At 36.7% G+C, this 18,564-nt stretch overlaps 1 protein-coding gene across 10 annotated transcripts in view; it reads right to left on the bottom strand.

Moving 5' to 3' along the window:
• EP400 (E1A binding protein p400) overlaps positions 1 to 18,564 on the bottom strand; it is a 130,150-nt gene that overhangs the window by 96,217 nt on the left and 15,369 nt on the right. For 6 of the 10 annotated variants that reach the window (XM_056821933.1, XM_056821934.1, XM_056821935.1 and 3 more), the window contains exons 2-4: positions 13,750 to 13,890; positions 11,050 to 12,398; positions 9,267 to 9,377 (exon numbers count right to left, since the gene is read on the bottom strand). In XM_056821933.1, the coding sequence (XP_056677911.1) occupies positions 9,267 to 9,377; positions 11,050 to 12,363 (1,425 nt within the window). In that variant the 5' untranslated portion in view covers positions 12,364 to 12,398; positions 13,750 to 13,890. The remainder of the gene's footprint in view (positions 1 to 9,266; positions 9,378 to 11,049; positions 12,399 to 13,749; positions 13,891 to 18,564) is intronic. The other 4 variants (XM_056821942.1, XM_056821936.1, XM_056821940.1 and 1 more) reach the window with 1 other exon arrangement.

The following is an 18,564-nucleotide window of genomic DNA, read 5'->3' as shown; positions in this document are numbered from 1 at the left end:
CTTATCTATACTTATTTAATGTTCTCTCTTCAAATGTGAGTCCCTTGAAGGCAGTACGTTAATTTTGTCTTTCTTTCTATCAGGTCTTTGCACAATGCCTGACACAGTAAAGATTTAACCAATGTGTGCTGACTGACTTAGTCATTTTACAAAGTTAGCTTAAATGTCACTCACTACCTCCCATATTTCCTGATTATAAGTCTGGCACAAAGGAATGATACAGTAACTATGGGAGATTTTAATTATACAGAAACCTGATACAGTTCTCGGCTTAAAAGCTAACAATTCTTTGACAATTAGGAACAAACAAGGAGAAAGTCTATTCTGTATGTGATTCTTGGTGAAAAAGAAACTGATTTTTTTTTTTTAAACCCTTACCTTCCGTCTTGGAGTAAATACTATGTATTGGTTCCAAGGCAGAAGACTGGTAAGGGCTAGGCAATGAGGGTCAAGTGACTTGCCCAGGGTCACACACCTGGGAAGCGTCTGAGGCCAGATTTGAACCCAGGACCCCCTGTCTCTATGCCTGGCTCTCAATCCACTGAGCTAACCAGCTGCCCCAGAAACTGATTTTAAGAGTGAAAATTATGACATCCTTGGGTAGAAATAACTACTTTCTCTTAGAGTAAAGGAGTCAAACATGCAGCTGGCACTGCAGCCAACAACACTCTTAGTATAATGTAGGTGGAAAATGTAGGTGGGAAATATTTAACAAAATAAATAAAAATATAGAACATAGTTAATACTAAAATTTTCTTTTTTTTTTTTTAATCCTTCACCTTCCATCTTGGAATCAATACTGTGTATTGTTCCAAAGCAGAAGAGTAGTAAAGGCTAGGCAATGGGGGTGAAGTGACTTGCCCAGGGTCACACACCTGGGAAGTGTCTGAGGTCAGATCTGAACCCAGGACCTCCTGTCTCTAGACCTGACTCTCAATGCACTAAGCTACCCAGCTGCCCCCTAAAATTCTATTTTCTAAAAGTCAACACATAGCCTATAGAGATCCTAATGTTCAATTTAGTGGACACCATTTTTATTTAAGTTTGGCATCACTGTCTCAGTTTTTGATAGAAAAGAAGTACATAGCCCATAATGAGACATATGTACTATATTCAAAGGTTTCTGGAGGAAAGCTGGAGGAGAACCCATGAACTAAAATTCTCCAAAGGAAAACAGCACAGGAGAAATAAGAAATTTTCAAGAATGAAATTCTGAAGACCCAAAGGAAAAGTGGGAGCTGTCCAACGTAGAGGCAAAATGGGAGCTATATGAAAAAACAGATGGACACAGAGTATTAACTACCAACTTGGATTTTTAAAAGACTCCCACAGAATGTAAAAGTAATGATAAATAAAAGAAGACAAACACAAAATCATTAATATGCCTATAAGAAGAAGATGAAGTTGGTAAAGAAAAGCTAAGGACAACTCCAAAATGGTATTTTTAGTTATAATGGACCAAGAAGAGGATCAAAGAATGGATGACACCACTAATTAGGGTATATGGGAAGATGACTGACTCACAATGGAAAAAGTAAAGCTATGTAAGTCTTACAACTTATTTTCTATAACAAGAAAGATGAAGACCTATAAATGACAGAACAAAAATGGCTGAAAGGGAGTTGATTAATACTCAAGATGAATAAGGAGAAAGACAACATCTACAAATGATCTACATATGCAAATACTGGCGAATGAGACTGATGACTTACCATCAGTGTTATTTCACAGCCTAGAGAGAACAAGAGAAGTACCCCATTTATTTTGGAGAAGGGCAAAAAAAGAGCAAGTCTGTAGGCTAGAGTTCAATGAGTTTAACTTCTATTCCTAGCAAAATTCAGTACATTACTTATCAAAGAGATAGCAAAGATGTGATTTCAGCATGTCTTTATCAAGAACAATTCAAAAGAGCAGCTAAGTACCTCAGTGGATAGAGGACCAGGCCTGGAAATGGGAGGTCCTGGATTCAAACCTGGCCTCTGATACTTCCTAGCTATATGATCCTGTGTAAATCACTTAACCCCAGTTGCCTAGCCTTTATCATTCTTCTCTCTTGAAAGCAACAATTCTAAGATGGAAGATATAAGTTTAAAAAAAAAACTTTATTTAACTTTTTTCCTTTTATGATAAGGTTATTGAGCTGATAAATGAAATGTTGTAGATATAGCTTACTTAGATTTTAGCAAAGCATTTGATAAAGTATCTCATGTTCCTCTTGTGGAAAACCTAGATTAACCATGGACTAGAAGAGCACAGAATTAGGTGAATGGCCATGACTAAAAAAATGGTTCAAAATGATACATATATAACTCAGTGGAATTGCTTGTCAGCTGGGGGAGGAGGGGATAGAGGGGAAGGAAAGATCATGAATCATATAACCATGGAAAAATATTCTAAATAAATAAATTTTTTTAATGGTGCAAGATTCTCTGGAAAGAACGCTACTGGAACATCCAAGGGATCTGTGCTATTGAAGGTTTAATCATTTTTATTAATAACTTCAATAAAGAAATTAATTATATGATTATAAAATCTCCATATTTAAGAGGACAGTTAGCACACCAAATGATAAAATCAAGACCCAAAAATATCTGAAAGTCTCAAAAGCCAAGGTTAAACCTAACAAAATTTTATCAGAATAAATTGTATTATTAACATTTGGGTTTAAAAAAATGAACTTTGCAAGTACAAGATGAGGGTAATATTAGCATTTTTTTTCTGAAAAGCATTTGGAGTTTTTAATAGATTAAAAAGTTTAAAAAGAATCAACAATGTGATAGTAACCAAAAGAGATAATATGATCTGCAATGGCTATTCTCACCTCATCCCCACCCACCCCCAGCCTTGATCCCTTGGTAAACTACTTCAACTCTATAATGTCCTCTTCTTTTGATTCCCTTAATCCATCATCTATCTTACCCTATGAAGTCTCAGTCTTGGATCACTCCCACCATCTACTGCTTTTGTTTCTACTGTTATGCTGCTGAACAAAGCTAGAGAAAATCATAAAACCATAATGACTTATAAATATGTAACAAAATCCCAACTGGATCTTCCTTAACATAAAACAATACTTTATCCCACTCAATACAGTGACTTTTACAAAAGTTTCCACACCTCATTAAATCTTCTATGGCTCCCCCTGTTCCTATACTCTCAGCTGAGAACCTTACCATACACTTCATTGAAAAAATGAAGACCATTCACCAAGGGATCCCTCTTACTCCCCTCCTAATCCTGCATCAGACCCAGATTCCTTCTGCCACTATGTTCCCCTTCATCCATCTCACATGGAGAGGTGGCCCTATTCTTTGCCAAAGCAAACCCAAATATATGCAAAAGTGGTATCATTCTATCCTATCTTCTCCAGTAAATTGCCAATCCTACCAGCCTTTCTTTCTCACTAGGTCTTCAATCTTCTACTGCTTCTTTACTGATAACAAACACATCCATGCCTCTCCCATCCTCAAAAAACTTGGTCTACCTATGCCTGATAGTTATCATCTAATATTTCTTGCCTTTTGTGGCTAAACTCCTTGAGAAGACCATCTACAGCTATTGCCTAAAATGCTTGTCTTTTCACTTAACCTCCTAACTCTGTCCCTTCCACTGAAAAGTCTCTCTCCAAAGTTACTAATGATCTCTTAGTCACTAAACCTAATGATACTCTCTTCTGGTTTTGTGACATTCTTTCCTAGTTTTTCTATGACTTTTATGATTGCTCCTTTCAGGTTACAATAATGGTGTGAATGGTAGGTATATCCCAGGCAGTTGTCCTGGACTGCTTTCTCTTCTCTCTATATACTGTTTTACTTGGTAATGCATCAGCTCCCATGTATTCAATGATCATATGACTATGCTAATAATGATTCTCAAATCGACTTATACATCGCTAACTTCTCTCTTAACCTTTAGGCTCTCATCTCCAAGTGCCTACTGGACAGCTCAAACTGGATGTCCTAGAGATATCATAAATTCAACTTGTTCAAAATTGAACTCATTTTCTTTCCCTTCCAACATCTTCCCTCTTCTAATTCACCAAAGCTCACATCCCAAGGGTCATCCTCAATTTTTCACTAACTCTTAATTGTCTATATCCAATATGTTGCCAAGACCTCTCAATTTCTATTTTTGTAACATATTGGCTCCCTAACCCTTTTAGGATCAAATATAAAATCCTCTGATGTTCACAACCTGCCTTCCCCTCCACTCAACTCTATTTTTCCATATTATTTCCATTTTTTATACTTCTATCCTCCTAATGTTCTCTGAAATCCAGACTAATTTAGGGCATATTGACTTTCTAAGAGTCTAACAACTTTGAGCATTTTCACAAAGTGTGCCCCATGCTTTGGAATGCTCTCTTTCCTCATCTCTGATTTCCCTGTCTTCAAGTCTCAGCTAAAATCCCACCTTCTGAAAGATGCCTTTCTCAGTCCTCCTCTTTCTTGTCTACATACTGTTTGTAGATAGTTGCTTATATTTCATCTCAGCAGACTGTGAGCTCACATCCTAGAGAGAAGAGACTGCCTTTTGCCTTTCTTTGCATCCTCAGCACTCAGCAAATAGTAGTCACTTAATAAAGGCTTGCTGACTTTTTTCACTTGACAAAAAGGAAACTGAACTCTGAGGAATGGACAAATCAGTTGACCGACTAATCATGGAAGCATAACTTTCAGGAATAAGGAATTAATCATGAGTACTGATTAGACCACATTTGGAATACTGTGTGGACACTAAGGTTTCTAGAACTGTAATTTATGGAACTACAGTTTATGAAATGTAAGGATAATCTGGAAAGTGTCCAAGGGAATGCAACCAGCATGAGGAAGGGTACTTAATATGAGAATTGAGAGAATATGAATATGAGAATTGGCTGAATAACCGTGTTCATCTAAGAGAAGAGAAGACAATAGTTCCAAACCCTTCTTATGTAGCCACTGAAACTAGATTAATCAATCAACTAGTAAGCCATTTATTAAGTATTCACTATGTGTTAGGCAGGTCAAGTCACAATCTCTTCGAGCTTCAATTTCTTCATTTTTATAATGAAAGGTTTTGGCTGATCCTTCCAGCTCTCTATGATCTTATAATCAATATCACTAAACACTGGAAAAGAAGTTACTATGAAGATCCTTATGAAGACATGGCCTTAACCTACACAACTTAATAGATTATTCTGTTACTGAGGTAGATATAGGACTACTGGCCACTAAGGAGTTTGCTGGAAAAAAGGATAAGCAGAAAGTGGCAGAGATCAGATTAATTCTAAATAGGTTTTTTGTCATGGCCTCACTTTGGTTTATTCCTTTTATTTCATACATTATCATTCGTAAACCCAGGTGAAAAAACCTCTAATCTAAGCCAATCCAAACCTTAATAAGAATATCCTCCACAACATATCCAACAAAGGCATACTGGCTAGCTGGAATTTGTTTGAAGACCCCTCCTGAGGGAGAAGCCACTACCCCTTGTGGCAGCCCTTGCAATGATGGGATATCTCTATTTAGGAAGGTTTCCCTTATTTAAAGTCTGAACACTAATAAAAGATGAAGGTTACTTTTAATTATATAAGCTTTAATCAGATTTTTTTCAAGGATCAGTGGTCCTTGATTCTCTACTCCTACATTAAAAGTGTTTCTAGCAAGCAAGATCATTATAAATTACATCTGCATTTTATAGGCTACAAAATCTTATAAAACAATACTTTGAACAGGTGTCCATTTTCCATGTCTTGTCCTTAACTAGTAGATTTTAGATTCTTTTGATCGTTGGCAAATAAATGATTAGTAAAAGATTTAGTAAAAATTACTAAATTTCTATAACAAAAATAGTACTCTGTACCCAATATTACTATGTCATGATGCACAACTATGAATTTTTTCTGTCATTTCATAATTATTATTCATAATTATAATAATTAAAAGGTCTCTAAGGTCCTTTTCAGATTGAAATTTATGATATGATTATAAAAATCTTTATCTGAAACCAATGTTAGATAATATTTTTGCTGGCATAATTTTCTTTTAAACGATACACTTTTATTATGAATCTTTTTCTCACCTATTGTCCTTTGTCTCAGATTTGCAGTGAAGAAAAACTTGGTGCTTTGAATTAGAAAGGCCTTTTAAAGGATGCTATATCTTCCTCCTCAACGAGATCCTGTTCTAAAATATTCAGGTTGTTCCCTACTGATGCTATTCCAAAAGCAATTCTCATAATAGGTTATATCAACACTGCATTATCCATCCCCCTTCAAAAATTCAAAAGGATATTTCTACTTTAATGATTTTCCTGACACTCTCCAAGTCTAGAGTTATTAATCCATCTGCACCTAAAATAGCAACAGACAAGAGGTACTATTTTCAGCTGCTATGGTCCTGCATCCAAAATAAGTAGGATTCCCCACAGAGTACATATTTTGTTTCTGAATAGAGCTGTTTTTGCATTATTAATATCATAGGATGTTTTCAAAAAAAAATAGTTATGCATAGGCTGTCTGTGTTTCAACTGTCAATCTTAATAGGCCCCTTCAATTTCTTTTTCTGCTATTCTTAGTAGTGCATACAAAGTATCATTTTTTTCTTTCCTTCCAATTAAAATTCAAAATAAAAATATTCATAATTATAAAGGCTAATTTGCTTCTTTGTGAATTGCTTAACTCTAATTTCTTATTTTTACATTAAAGTTTTTTTTCTGGTTGTTTCTTTCAAGATTAATGTACACTCAATCAAGCAATAAGCATTCTCTGAGTGCCATCTGAGTACTAGGCACTATTTGAAAGCTTTAGGGATAGCCACCTAAAAGACCTAAAGACTACCTAAAAAGAAGTAGTCTCTTCCCTCCAGGCACCTACATTTTAAGGAGGGAAGACATGCACAGATAAATAAATATAGGATCTACACCTCACCCAAAATGGACAGAGGACTTGGGAATAGTGTTCAAAATCTACCTCAGGCAATTAATAGCTGTGTCCCTGAAAAAGTCACAACCTATGTATGCTTCTGTTTATTCTTCTGTAAAGTAAGGTGTTGAACTTGATGGTCTATGATGTCTGTTTCAATTATAAATCTCCAATGACATGATGGGAGGAAGAATAAGGGAGAGGGCTAAAACTAGAGGAATCCATAAAACTCTCTTGAAGGAAGTGGCACTTGAAGAGAGTGCCAGGGGTTCCAGGAGTTGGAGGTAAGAAAGAATAGTAGTCCCAAGCGAGTAGTCTGTGAAGAAACACAGAAGCCTAATACAATGTAAAAGAGGAGCCTGGTTAGAGATCCACAACAGAACACATAATCAGTCTGGACAGATAGGATTTCCAAATGGTGAAGGGTCTTCAACCAAACACTAAAGGCAACAGAAAGCCCCATAAACTTAGAAGAAGCATAAGTCACACAGACTCTTTCAAATAACCAATGTGGCAGCTATGTAAAATACAGACTGGAGGAGGAAGAGACTGGGATCAAGAAGTTAAATCAGAAGGTTCTGACAATAGGTGAGGTGGGAGATGATGTGGGCCTGGAGTCAGTAGAAAAAAAGAGAACAGTAGAAAAAAAGAGAACAGATTCAAGAGAGGCTAAAGAAGCATCACTAACAATACCTGACAATGATTGGATGAGGAGAGGGAAACTGAAATATCAAGGATAATGCCTAGGAGACAAAAAATAGTGGTGCTATCAAAAGAAAATGGGAAGCTAGGAGCACTGGTTTTAGGAAGGAAACTAATGGGCTCTATTCTGTACAACATGCTAAGTTTGACATACCTATGAGACAGGTAGGTGGAGGTGTGCAGCTGGTAGGTAGAGACCGGGAACTAGAGTCTCAACAGAGAGATAAAGGCAGAAAACATACATTTGAGAGCCACCTGCATGGGACAGACAGCTGAATCTATATAGGGCAGTTGATGAGCCCATCAAGAAGGTATTGACAGAGCTTAAGAGAAGATTGGTTAGGACAGAGCTCTGGGGTTTGTATATCCATACAGGAGTAATAGGACATGGATGAGGATCCAGCAAAGGAGACCCAGAAGAATCAGTCCAATTGATATCAACAAAGTAAAATTTTAAAGTAATATTTATCAACTGATTTAACTACTTATTAACCAAATTAGAAGCCTTACTATTCTACATACAGACACCAAAACCAATTTAGGAGATTGGGGCGGGTGGGGGGAGGGGGTGTTTGAAGGGGTAGAAGATAAAATTGTCCATAAAGAAATTGAAAAGACATAAAAATGTCCTTATTTCTTTCAAGGTAAAGCAGTATGATCAGTTAAAATGTCAACAAAATGTAAGAGGAAAATTATTTTTAACTCTATTACAGTACAAAAATGAAATACACCTCAATTTGAAATGGAAAATCTCTGAGCCTAAATAGACAAATTAAGGAAATTTTTGTTCTTTACAAAAGGAGATTTAATTTCACATCTTCAGAGTTCTTTACATGGTAGCTCCCCTAAAATATCTAACAATGATTCAATCTGTATATAACCAACCTTAAAGGAAATCTCTACAATTAAAACAAGGTATACTTTGTAAAGAATCAACAGACAGAAATAGATAGATGGTTGGGTTTTTTTTTTTCCTTCCAGTGAAACAAAGAGGATGGTAGAATGAAAAAAGCATTCTGCCATGGGAGTTAGGAAACCTGAGTTCTATTTCAAGTTTGACTACTAATTTGCAGTGTGACCTCAACAAGTCATCCCACCTCTCTGGGCCTCATCTGAACAATGTTAAGGGGCCCTTCCCACACCAACACTCTTAAGATTCTCTGAAGAAGACAATATTAAAACTAATGTAACTAAAGCTGAGCATGCATGTAATTTTGACATTTACTCATTAAATTATTCCACATTTTAAATTTTTCATTCTATCTTGCACTGTACTGCCTTTTCTGTAAATTGCAGATAAATTCCAAAGACACAAGAAAGACCCCAACATTTAAAATGCCACACACAAGGAATCCTCAGCAATGTATAACCAGACATAAAATAAGTATTAGATGACAAGCATGCTGAAAGCTACTAGTGCTTTACAGATGAATAAGAAAAAATAACTAAGAACTGTGTTGTCACTTTATCATGCAATTCCATCTTCAAAGTTCATAGTTTTGAGAAAGGTTCATTTTTGTAGTATGATTTTTTAAAATAAGGAATGGGCTCTGGGAAAAAAATATTGGATAGCAAATACTTTATTGAAGGTTAAAATAATCAAATCTGGATGAATCTAAAATCCGGGATGAGACTACATTTTAGAACCATCGAAAAGTACCTGAAATGGCTGCTGCGGGGAAGCAAAAGCAGCAGAAACATTTGGAGGAAGCTGGGTTGCAATAGCAACAGGAGTCCCAGTCTGCCCATCCTTTCCTGTCACAACCTTTACCTGAGAGAAGATATTTTGAGAAAAAAGGGAAAATAATTTTTAAGACTGCTCAAAAAATGCTTTGGCATTTTATCACTGATATCTCACTCAAATTTGGTACAGAAAAAAAATACTAGATACTAGAGTGACAGTTTATAAAAGCCAAAGTTTTCTGAATGCAATCTTTGCAGTAAATCCAACTTATCAAGTAAAATATGCTTTTGTTAATTTCTTGTTAGAAAAAAAAACATAAAAAGGAATGGCAGACAGTCTTTTCATGAAAAAAAAAAATTCATCCAATGAATGTATAGGCAACTTGCAAAGTGCCCGCTTTGTTACCAGAAGAGGCAAGACTAGAAGGCCAATAAGCCATATTCAACAGGAAGTGATAAAGACAAAGGAAAAAATGCACAAAAAGAAGAAATCAGTTTACAGACAAAAGTCTGTTTCATTGGCAAATAAGAAAAGAGAAACTGAATTTAATGATTTTATACCAATTCTGATAAAAAACCTTAAAACAATTATTTATATCTTTTGAAAGGTATGAAATGGCTCCTGTTGTCAAGAGTGTTAAAGGAAAACATATAATGACAAAGCCACACCAGATACAACCATTAACATTAATGAGCATAAGCAAAGAGACTAGCATTTGGGTACCAAAGGGCTGATTTCTTTGCAGAATAAGAGATGGCAAAGATTACAATTATATCAGCTAACTCATAAAACAAAACAAGCTCCACCAACACAGATTCACAGCACACAACACAGAAGCACAATATACAGTGCATTACAGTACAATTCATCCCTATCATTTTTTCTGGACCTAGGAAATACAAATAAAAGATCATAAGTTCTTAAGAAATCCTTTAGCTTGGGGAAACTCTCAAATAATTCACCCCTTGTACAAAGAGTTAAGATCAAATCCCAGAAATGAAAATTAGCCTACAAATAAAATTCTAAAGTCATATCCTCAATTAAAATAGGAGTCTAAAATATGACTATTTCCCAAAACTATAAATTATTTTATATTCACAGTTATTGTCACACTTAAATGACATAACAAGATGATATTCTTAAGTTCTAGGAAATTCTGCTTCTAACTGGTCCTATGAAGAAGACACACTGACTCAAAGTTTCTGTTTAATTAGTAATGGGAGAGGTGGAGAAGGAACCCATAGGTAAAGCAGAAACAATTTTTTTTAGAAGCAAATGGATGTTTTTATGTATGTTTATTTTGTGTTCAGTCCACCCCTAAGGAATAAAGTATAGAACCTAGAGAAGCACCCCGAATATCTTTATTGAGCTATCAATACTCTGCAAAATTCCATTCAGGTCACCAGTCAAGAACCTAGATTGAAAAAAAAACTTTTATGTCAAGCTGGTTTGGTTAGATTAAACAAGCTTGAAAGTCCTCTTTTCAATGAAATATTTTAGGTGTCTTTACAACTACAAAAATCACCATCATCATTTTTTCCTTTCAAAACCCAGCCTTTATTGTTTCTTATGGGAAAAAGAACTTAAGAAAAATACATTCATAATGTTACGAAATTTTTTTTACTTATGAATAACATCCTTCTAAAACCAAACTTTTAGAAACATCAAATTGATACAAATATTTTATTATTTACCATTTCATAGACTTTGTCCTCCTTGACATTTCTCCTCTGAATTATTAAGAAATAAAATTTCTTACCTCATCATTGATAACCTCAGATTTTTCCTCCTCCTCCTCTTCCTCAAGATCCAAATCATTTTGCTTAAGATATGCTTGTAAGGGTGCATAGTGTTTTTTCTTAAAAGCTAAGAAATCCATCATATTCCCTTGAAAATGCTGTAAGAAAAATAATTCAATCAAGTACTCCTTAAAATTTTCTTTTAGAGCCTCCATCTCTCTGTAATGATGATCCAAGCACTGCTTCCTCATTTGAGCTGTTTCTTGAGATGCTGGTGGAATTTCCTCCAATTTTTTAGGTACTTTTTTCACTCCTATACTTCCTGCAGGAGCAAGAGGAAGGTTGGAAAGACCCTGAGGTACAACGGCTCGAGAAGGGCTGGTGGGTCCGGGGGGTGGTGAAGTCATCCCAAATGCTGAAGATCCTCCAACTCCAGATATCAAGACACCTGAAGGTCTCTCGAACCCCATAGGTCTATTCAACTGCTGTCCTTGAAGTACTTGCTGCTGTTGAATCAGTTGTCCTTGAATAATACTACTGATCTGGGGTGGCAAGCTAGTCGTTGCAATGTGACTGGGACTAGTCAAAGGCTGCATACTGGCACCACTAGCTACCGGGCTCTGAGGTCCAAGATGATGAATGGTACCACCTGTCTGCGTATGGGGCTGGGAAAGTCTGCGTTCTCGAACGGTAATAGGGGCCCCAGCATGCTGGAGTTGAACCTGTCCTCCCTGAGCAATCTGGGTAATGCCTGAGCCCTCCTGATACACAAAGTGTCCGCCATTAGAGGGGCTCAAACTGATCTGTCTCACAAGGACACTGGCATCCACAAAGCCTCCAGTGGGGCTGGAGCTACAGATACCCAGGCCCGGGCCAGGAGTGCCTGCCCGCACACTCTGTAATGCCTGCACTGGCCCAGGGCTAGGCTGGGTTGGGCTTTGAGATTGGACCTGTTGGGGCAAAGGGGAGGTAACTTGAATGTAGGATGGGGAGCCATGCTCAAATCTCCTTTGCTGAGAATTAAACTGAAAACCAGGGGAAGTAGGATTGGGAATTGGCAAAGGGGTAAGGGTGATCTGCTGGTTTCCTCCAACTACTGGTCCAACATTCTGAAGGGTAATGTTTACATTCTGGCCAGCTACTGGACTTCGATTCATAAGCTGCTGGATTTGGTAACTAGGAGACTGTGGTGCAGATGGGCTTGCTGAAGGAGCAAATGGAGCTGCAGGGGACTGGGGCAGATTTGAATGTGATGGCTGCTCTTCCCCTTCACTGCCTGTGAAGGACCTGGACCTCTGGAGCTGGACATTCTGAGGACCATTCCCATGGTGCATTATCGCTTCCTTTTTTCTTCCAATTTAATAGTATCCTAAAGAAAAGAAAAAAAATAAAATTAAGCAATTTGATAGCAAAAACACTATTTTAATTGGCATTTATTTAGTATGGCAAAAGTAAAAGTCTAGTAAAAGTACAAGAACTACTGAAAATTTTAATTACCCACTAATTTTTAGAATTCCAAAGCAGGAAATCAATCAAATGGGGAGTTAAGAAAACCTAGGTTTGTTGTTTTTTTTAATTCAACCAAGGGAACATTTATAACATTTGCATTCTTTAATTTCCAAACACATTTAACTGGACTACGACTTAGTAGTGATCCTCCAGTCTTCACACTATCATACTTTACATCAGTTAGTTATCAAGTCTTATCAGTTTCACCTCCTCAACATCACTGACATTGGTTCTCCTTCTCCAGTCACACATCACATGCTCCTAAAAAAGATCCTCAATATTTCTTGCCTTTTAATTGATCTTCCTGCTTCCAGTCTTTCCAGCTTTAAAAAAACCATTCTCTGCACAGTTGCCAAACTGATATTCCTAATGCAAAGGTCCAATCAGCATTTGACAATGTTGATAACTTTTCCCTTCCTGAACTCTCTCTCTCTCTCTCTCTCTCTCTCTCTCCGTTTTCATAACCCTACTCTCTCGGTTCCTCTACCAATCTGATGCTCATTCTCTGTCACTTTTGCAGAATCTACTTCTGTGTCATACCCATTTTCCTTGAATGTCTGAACAAAAAAAATTTTTATCCTTTCAAATAAAAGTGTCATTATCATTAATAACTATTAGACATCAGAAACACCTTTGCTTAAAAGGGCAAAAAGATTAATAAGTCAACTGATGTTATACTGTAATTAAAAGAGCAAACTTATAAACTCTACATACTTATAAATTAACCCAGTATTAGTATCTAAAAGTCTGCAGGGACTCCCAATTCCATCAAATGAGATAATATTTGTAAAGCACTTAGCCCAGTGCCTGGCACATGGTATTGGCTATGGAAATGCTTTTTCCCCTTCTCTTCCCTTCCCAACCTATCTTTCCAGTTATATCACCCCCAAAAGAAGCCTGAATTCTAAAATGATGTTAATCATTCAACCTGAGCATTCACACTATTCCCCTTATAAGATAAAATACCTTATCCTCCACTCTAGTCTAAGTACTGCCCCAATCATCTTTCCACCTCCTCCAGTCTACAGAAGTTTCTCTTTTCTCTAAACATAATTATACAAGATCTTGTATTACTTTTTCACTTTTCATTCTTTCTCTTACCAGAAGGTATACTCTTTGGGAGCAGAGACCATGGCTTATGTTTATTTAAATTCTCTTTTACACTAAACTATAGTACTTTGAACATAGAAAATGAAAAAAAAAACACTTACTAATTAGTTCATCTGTTCTTTCAGCAAGTATTTATCTTGGGCAAATCACATCATCTCTGTACCTCAGTTTCCCCATCTGCAAAATGAGTGGGTTGGACTAGATCAGAAGTCTCCAAAGTGGGGGCTTTGTTGGAAAACAGTCTGAAAGAAATTAAATACAGACCAACAGCTCACACCATATAATAAGTTAAACTCTGAAAGTTTTTATGATTTAGACATAAAAGTTGACATTAAAAGCAAATTAGAAAAGAAGAAATTACCTTTCTGATATATGGATAGAGGGAGAATTAATAATTATAGAAAATAAAACTGAAAATTTTGATTATATAAAACAAATTATCGATATTGTACACATAAAATTAATGCATTTAAAATTGGGGAAACAGTTAAATGGAAAAATCTTTGCAGTAAGATTCTCTGATAAAGGTGTAATATACAAGAATGTGTAACGAACTTATTATAAAACTAAAACCATACCCCAAAAGATAAATGAGCAAAACGCATATGAATAGACAATTTTTTAAGAAAACAAGATATTAACAACCAGATATGCTTTAAAAATACTCTAATTAGAGAAATACAAATTAGTTCCACCTTTCATATCTGACTAACAAAGATGACAAAAACAAAGATGAGGAAGAAAATGAGCAATGTTGGAGGGACTGAAGGAAAACAAGCAACTGTATACCCCATTAGTGGAGGTATAAACTGTTCCATCCATTATGGAAAGCAAGACTATTACTGTACCCCAGAAATAGCACTAATCTATGATACCCTTTAACACCAACCCCCTCCAAACCACTATTAAGCCTATATCACCAAAAGAGATAAAAGGGGGAAAGGACCACATGTACAAAATATTTATTGCAGTCCCTTTCATAATAAAAAAAAATTTGGAAAATATGGGAGTGTCCATCTCTGGGGAAATGGCTAAAAAATTATGGCATATGAATGTAACAAAATGGTACTGTGCTATTAGAAAGGACAAAATTTCAAAAGATTCAGAGGAAACTGGAAAAATCTTTATTAATGGATGAAGAGTGAAGTGAAAATTAAATGAACAATTTATATAACATTAAGAAAAACAATTCTGAAAGACTTTAGATCTCTGATGTAAGCAACGACAAACCACAATTCCAAAATGACCAAAGATAAGTGTGCTACCCACTCACTTCCAGAAAAGTAGGCTTAAAATTAAGAATGAGATATACATTTGGGAACATAACCAATATAGGAATTTATTTGGCTGAATTATGAATATTTGTTATGAGGTCACTTTTTTTTCTTTTTAATTTTTCAACCATAGGAATGGGGAAAGAAAATAAATGCTTATTTGTTAAAAAAAAAAAGGTAAAACGCCAAAAAATGTACACTTATAAGCTATATAATTAAGGTTATGCTTAGAAAAAGGGACTGTTAATAAAAAGGAATGTTTAATGTTTACTATCTAATGTGATAAAAAGTGTGGTTTCATAACAAATTAAAGAACATGCCAAAAAATAAAAAATAAAAACAAAGAGGCTTTGGCCTGACCTCAGGCATGTAATAAACCAATCAGAGAATAGTCCAGTGATGTTGAACCTATGACACAGGTGCCAAAGATGGCATGCAGAGCACTCTGTGGGCACCCAGCTGCCTCCCTGCTACCCTTCCCCCAAGTTCATTACTAGAAAGGCAGAGGGACTTGGGCAGAGCTGCTCCCTTCCCCCTCTCCAGCATGCTTGATGACATTTTTTCACATCCCTGCCCCTCTGCCCAGCAGCCCAATGGGAGTACACGAAGGGTAAGGTGGGTGGCTCATAGGCAGCAGAGCTAGAGAGGAGCAGAGAATTTGAGCCTTTCCCCTCCCCCTTTCTACACTCCCTAAGGACATTCCTCACTTCATCCATCTCTCCACCCAGCAGCCCAAAGGGAACACTTCCTCCCTCCCCTGTGTGGGGTAAGGGTTGGAACAGGTCACACTTGACACTCAATGGGGGTGAGGGGCATGGCATGCCATCAGGGATAGGGGTAGGGAGGCAGCAGGGGCAGAGAGACAGTACTCCATCTCTAAAAGACTCACAATCACTGCCCTAGTCAATTCCTTTTCCCTCATAGGTAGTCTTTATACCTTTCCATACTCCCCTAAACCCTTCTCAAACTATCCTTCTCTCGCTTTAGGAAACAGTGAGAAGGGCCCTGCTATCATCTAGTCTAAACCTATTTCTCAACACCCTGCCTGTTCCCCATCATCTTGTGGCTACTCAAGTACCCCTAAGTTCTGGTCCTATACTTGGGATATATAATGAGTCTCTGAGAAAACTTCCACACATATCTCATTTTTCATTAGAAAAGAGTAGCACAGGATAAACAGATATGGAGGAATCACAATAATGTTATCTTTTCCCTCAAACCTAAATTATATTATCTTTTCCCTCAAATCTACCCCTTCCCCCCTTCTATACAGAGTATCATTATCCTTCTAACCTTCCAGGTTCTTGACTTCCTTGTTATCCTTGAATAATCACTCAACTGAAAATGCTCTTCATTTGGCAATATATCACCTGACACTCCTGCTCACCCTCTCCCTCTTGGAAGTGTCATGTCATTGCTCCCTTTGGGTCTTCTCTTGGTTTAACCCCTCTTTCTCAGTCTCCTTTGCACCATCATTGTCATCATACTTCTTAATAGCTGTTATACCCAAATGGTCTTCTCTAGTCTCTCTATACTCTCTCACTCAGTGATTTCATCAGCTCTCAAGTGTTTAGTTACCATCTCTATACAGCTAGTTCTCAGATCTATACATACAGATCAAATCTCTCTTTTTGATTCCAGTCCTACATTACCAAATGACTATTGGATATTTCAAACTTCAACATGCCTAAAATATAACTCATTTCTTTTTTCTCACAACTCACTTCTCTTTCAAACTCCCTATCTCTGTTAAGGGTACTATCATCTTCCTTAGTTTTGCAACCTTGCAGTTATCCTTGACACACTCACTTTCTCTCACCCCAGATATCCAATTGGTTGTCAAATCTCATCATTTCTGCCTCTACAATACCTCTTCCACCCATCTCTTCTTTTCCTAAAAGACCATTTATTACCAAAGATAGCTAGGTGGCTCAATGGATTGAGTCAGGTCTAGAGATGGGAGATCCTGGGTTCAAATCTGGCCTCAGACACTTCCTAGCTGTGTTACCCTGGACAAGTCACTTAACCCCCATTGTCTAGCCTTTATTACTTAACACTCTTCTGTCTTGGAACCAATACACAATATCGATTCTAAGATGGAAGGTAAGAATTTAAAAAAAAGAGAGAGAAAGAAAAGACCATTACCTTGGTTTAAGACTTCTTTACCATTCTTCAGAACTAGTACAATTGCCTCTTTAAGTAGTCCCTCTTAACGAATAATGCTTGGAAATGACCAAATAAAATATATTAAATTAAAAAAAAAAAAAGTAGTCCCTCTGCTTCATGTCTCCTCTCTCCAATCAATCTTCCACAAAGCTGCCAAAATGATTATCTTAAAGTATAGGTCTGACCACATCACTTCCCTATTCAATAAATTCCTGTAACTACTGACTCTAAGATAAAATATCATTTCATTTTTATCACAACTTTTTTAAAATTTCTATATAATTATCAGCATATGTGTATAATTCATATGTAAAGAACATATAGGAAGGGATGAATGCTCAGGTTTTTTTAAATATTAAGGGGGCATAATAAAAAAAATTTAGAGATCATTGGACTAGAAAAACCTCTAAGTTCCAGCAATAAATCTAAGGTCCTATGATCCTTTGATGAAATGCCAACCTGAAGGCACTGGGTATTTGAAAAGGAGGAGAACAGAGGCAAGAATTGACAGAAAAACATGGTCAAATTTCTCCTACAGTCCTCAACTAAGGTACTGAACACATCAGCTTCTCCCAGTCCAGCCAGTCTTCTCATTCTCAATTAATTCAGGCTAACGGTATTATAGCACAGAAGAACCAAGAGTCAGAAAACCTAAGTTTTGGTGCCCACTTTGCTATTCTTCATTCATTCAACAAGAATTTATTAAACACCTAAGTGCAAGGCACTTTACCAGGCACCAATGATACAAAGACTTTTTTTCAAGTCCTTGCCTTCACAACTTTCATCAAGTTCCATGATAAAAGATGACTAGAGGAAGTCATCTTGAATGGTAATTAAGAGCCCCTAGGTTCACAACTCCAGTCTCATCTTTGATTCCTCACTCTCACCTTTATCAAATCTTGTCTCTACATCACTTCAACATCTCTCAAATACAGTATCTCCTCCTTATTCTCAGGGAAACCACCCTGGTGCAGGCCCTCATCACCTCTCACCTAGATTAATAGTCTTCTCTTTCATCTTCCTGCTTGAAGCCTTTCCCCTCAAAAGTCCACCTATCTTTCACTCAGATGTCAAGACTGATCTTCCTGAAATGTAGATCTGACCACATATATCTGATCAAGTTTGATCAAATCTAACTTCCTCAGTTTGACATTTAAAGTGCTTCACAACTTGTCCTTGTCCTATACTTTGCAAGCCTTCTTATATTTTACTCCCTTTCTCATGCTCTTTGATTCAGCCATATTGGCCTCCTTGCTATCCCACTCTCCAGTCACCAGTTTTGCAATGACTATCCCCCAAGCCTACAGTGTATCCCTCTTCACCTATGCCTCTAGAAGGAAATTCTAATTTCCTTCAAGATTTAGTATAAACCACTAGTTTCTTCATGAAATCTTTTTCTTGGTCCTCTCAACTGCAAGCACAATCCTTCCCAAAACTATGTTTTATTCGTTTGGAAAAAACATTATATATTCATAT

The sequence above is a fragment of the Monodelphis domestica genome, chromosome 3, assembly GCF_027887165.1.
Source record: "Monodelphis domestica isolate mMonDom1 chromosome 3, mMonDom1.pri, whole genome shotgun sequence".
Lineage (NCBI taxonomy): Eukaryota > Metazoa > Chordata > Mammalia > Didelphimorphia > Didelphidae > Monodelphis > Monodelphis domestica.
Note: the sequence above shows the minus strand (reverse complement) of the source record. Positions and strands in the feature narration are given on the sequence as shown.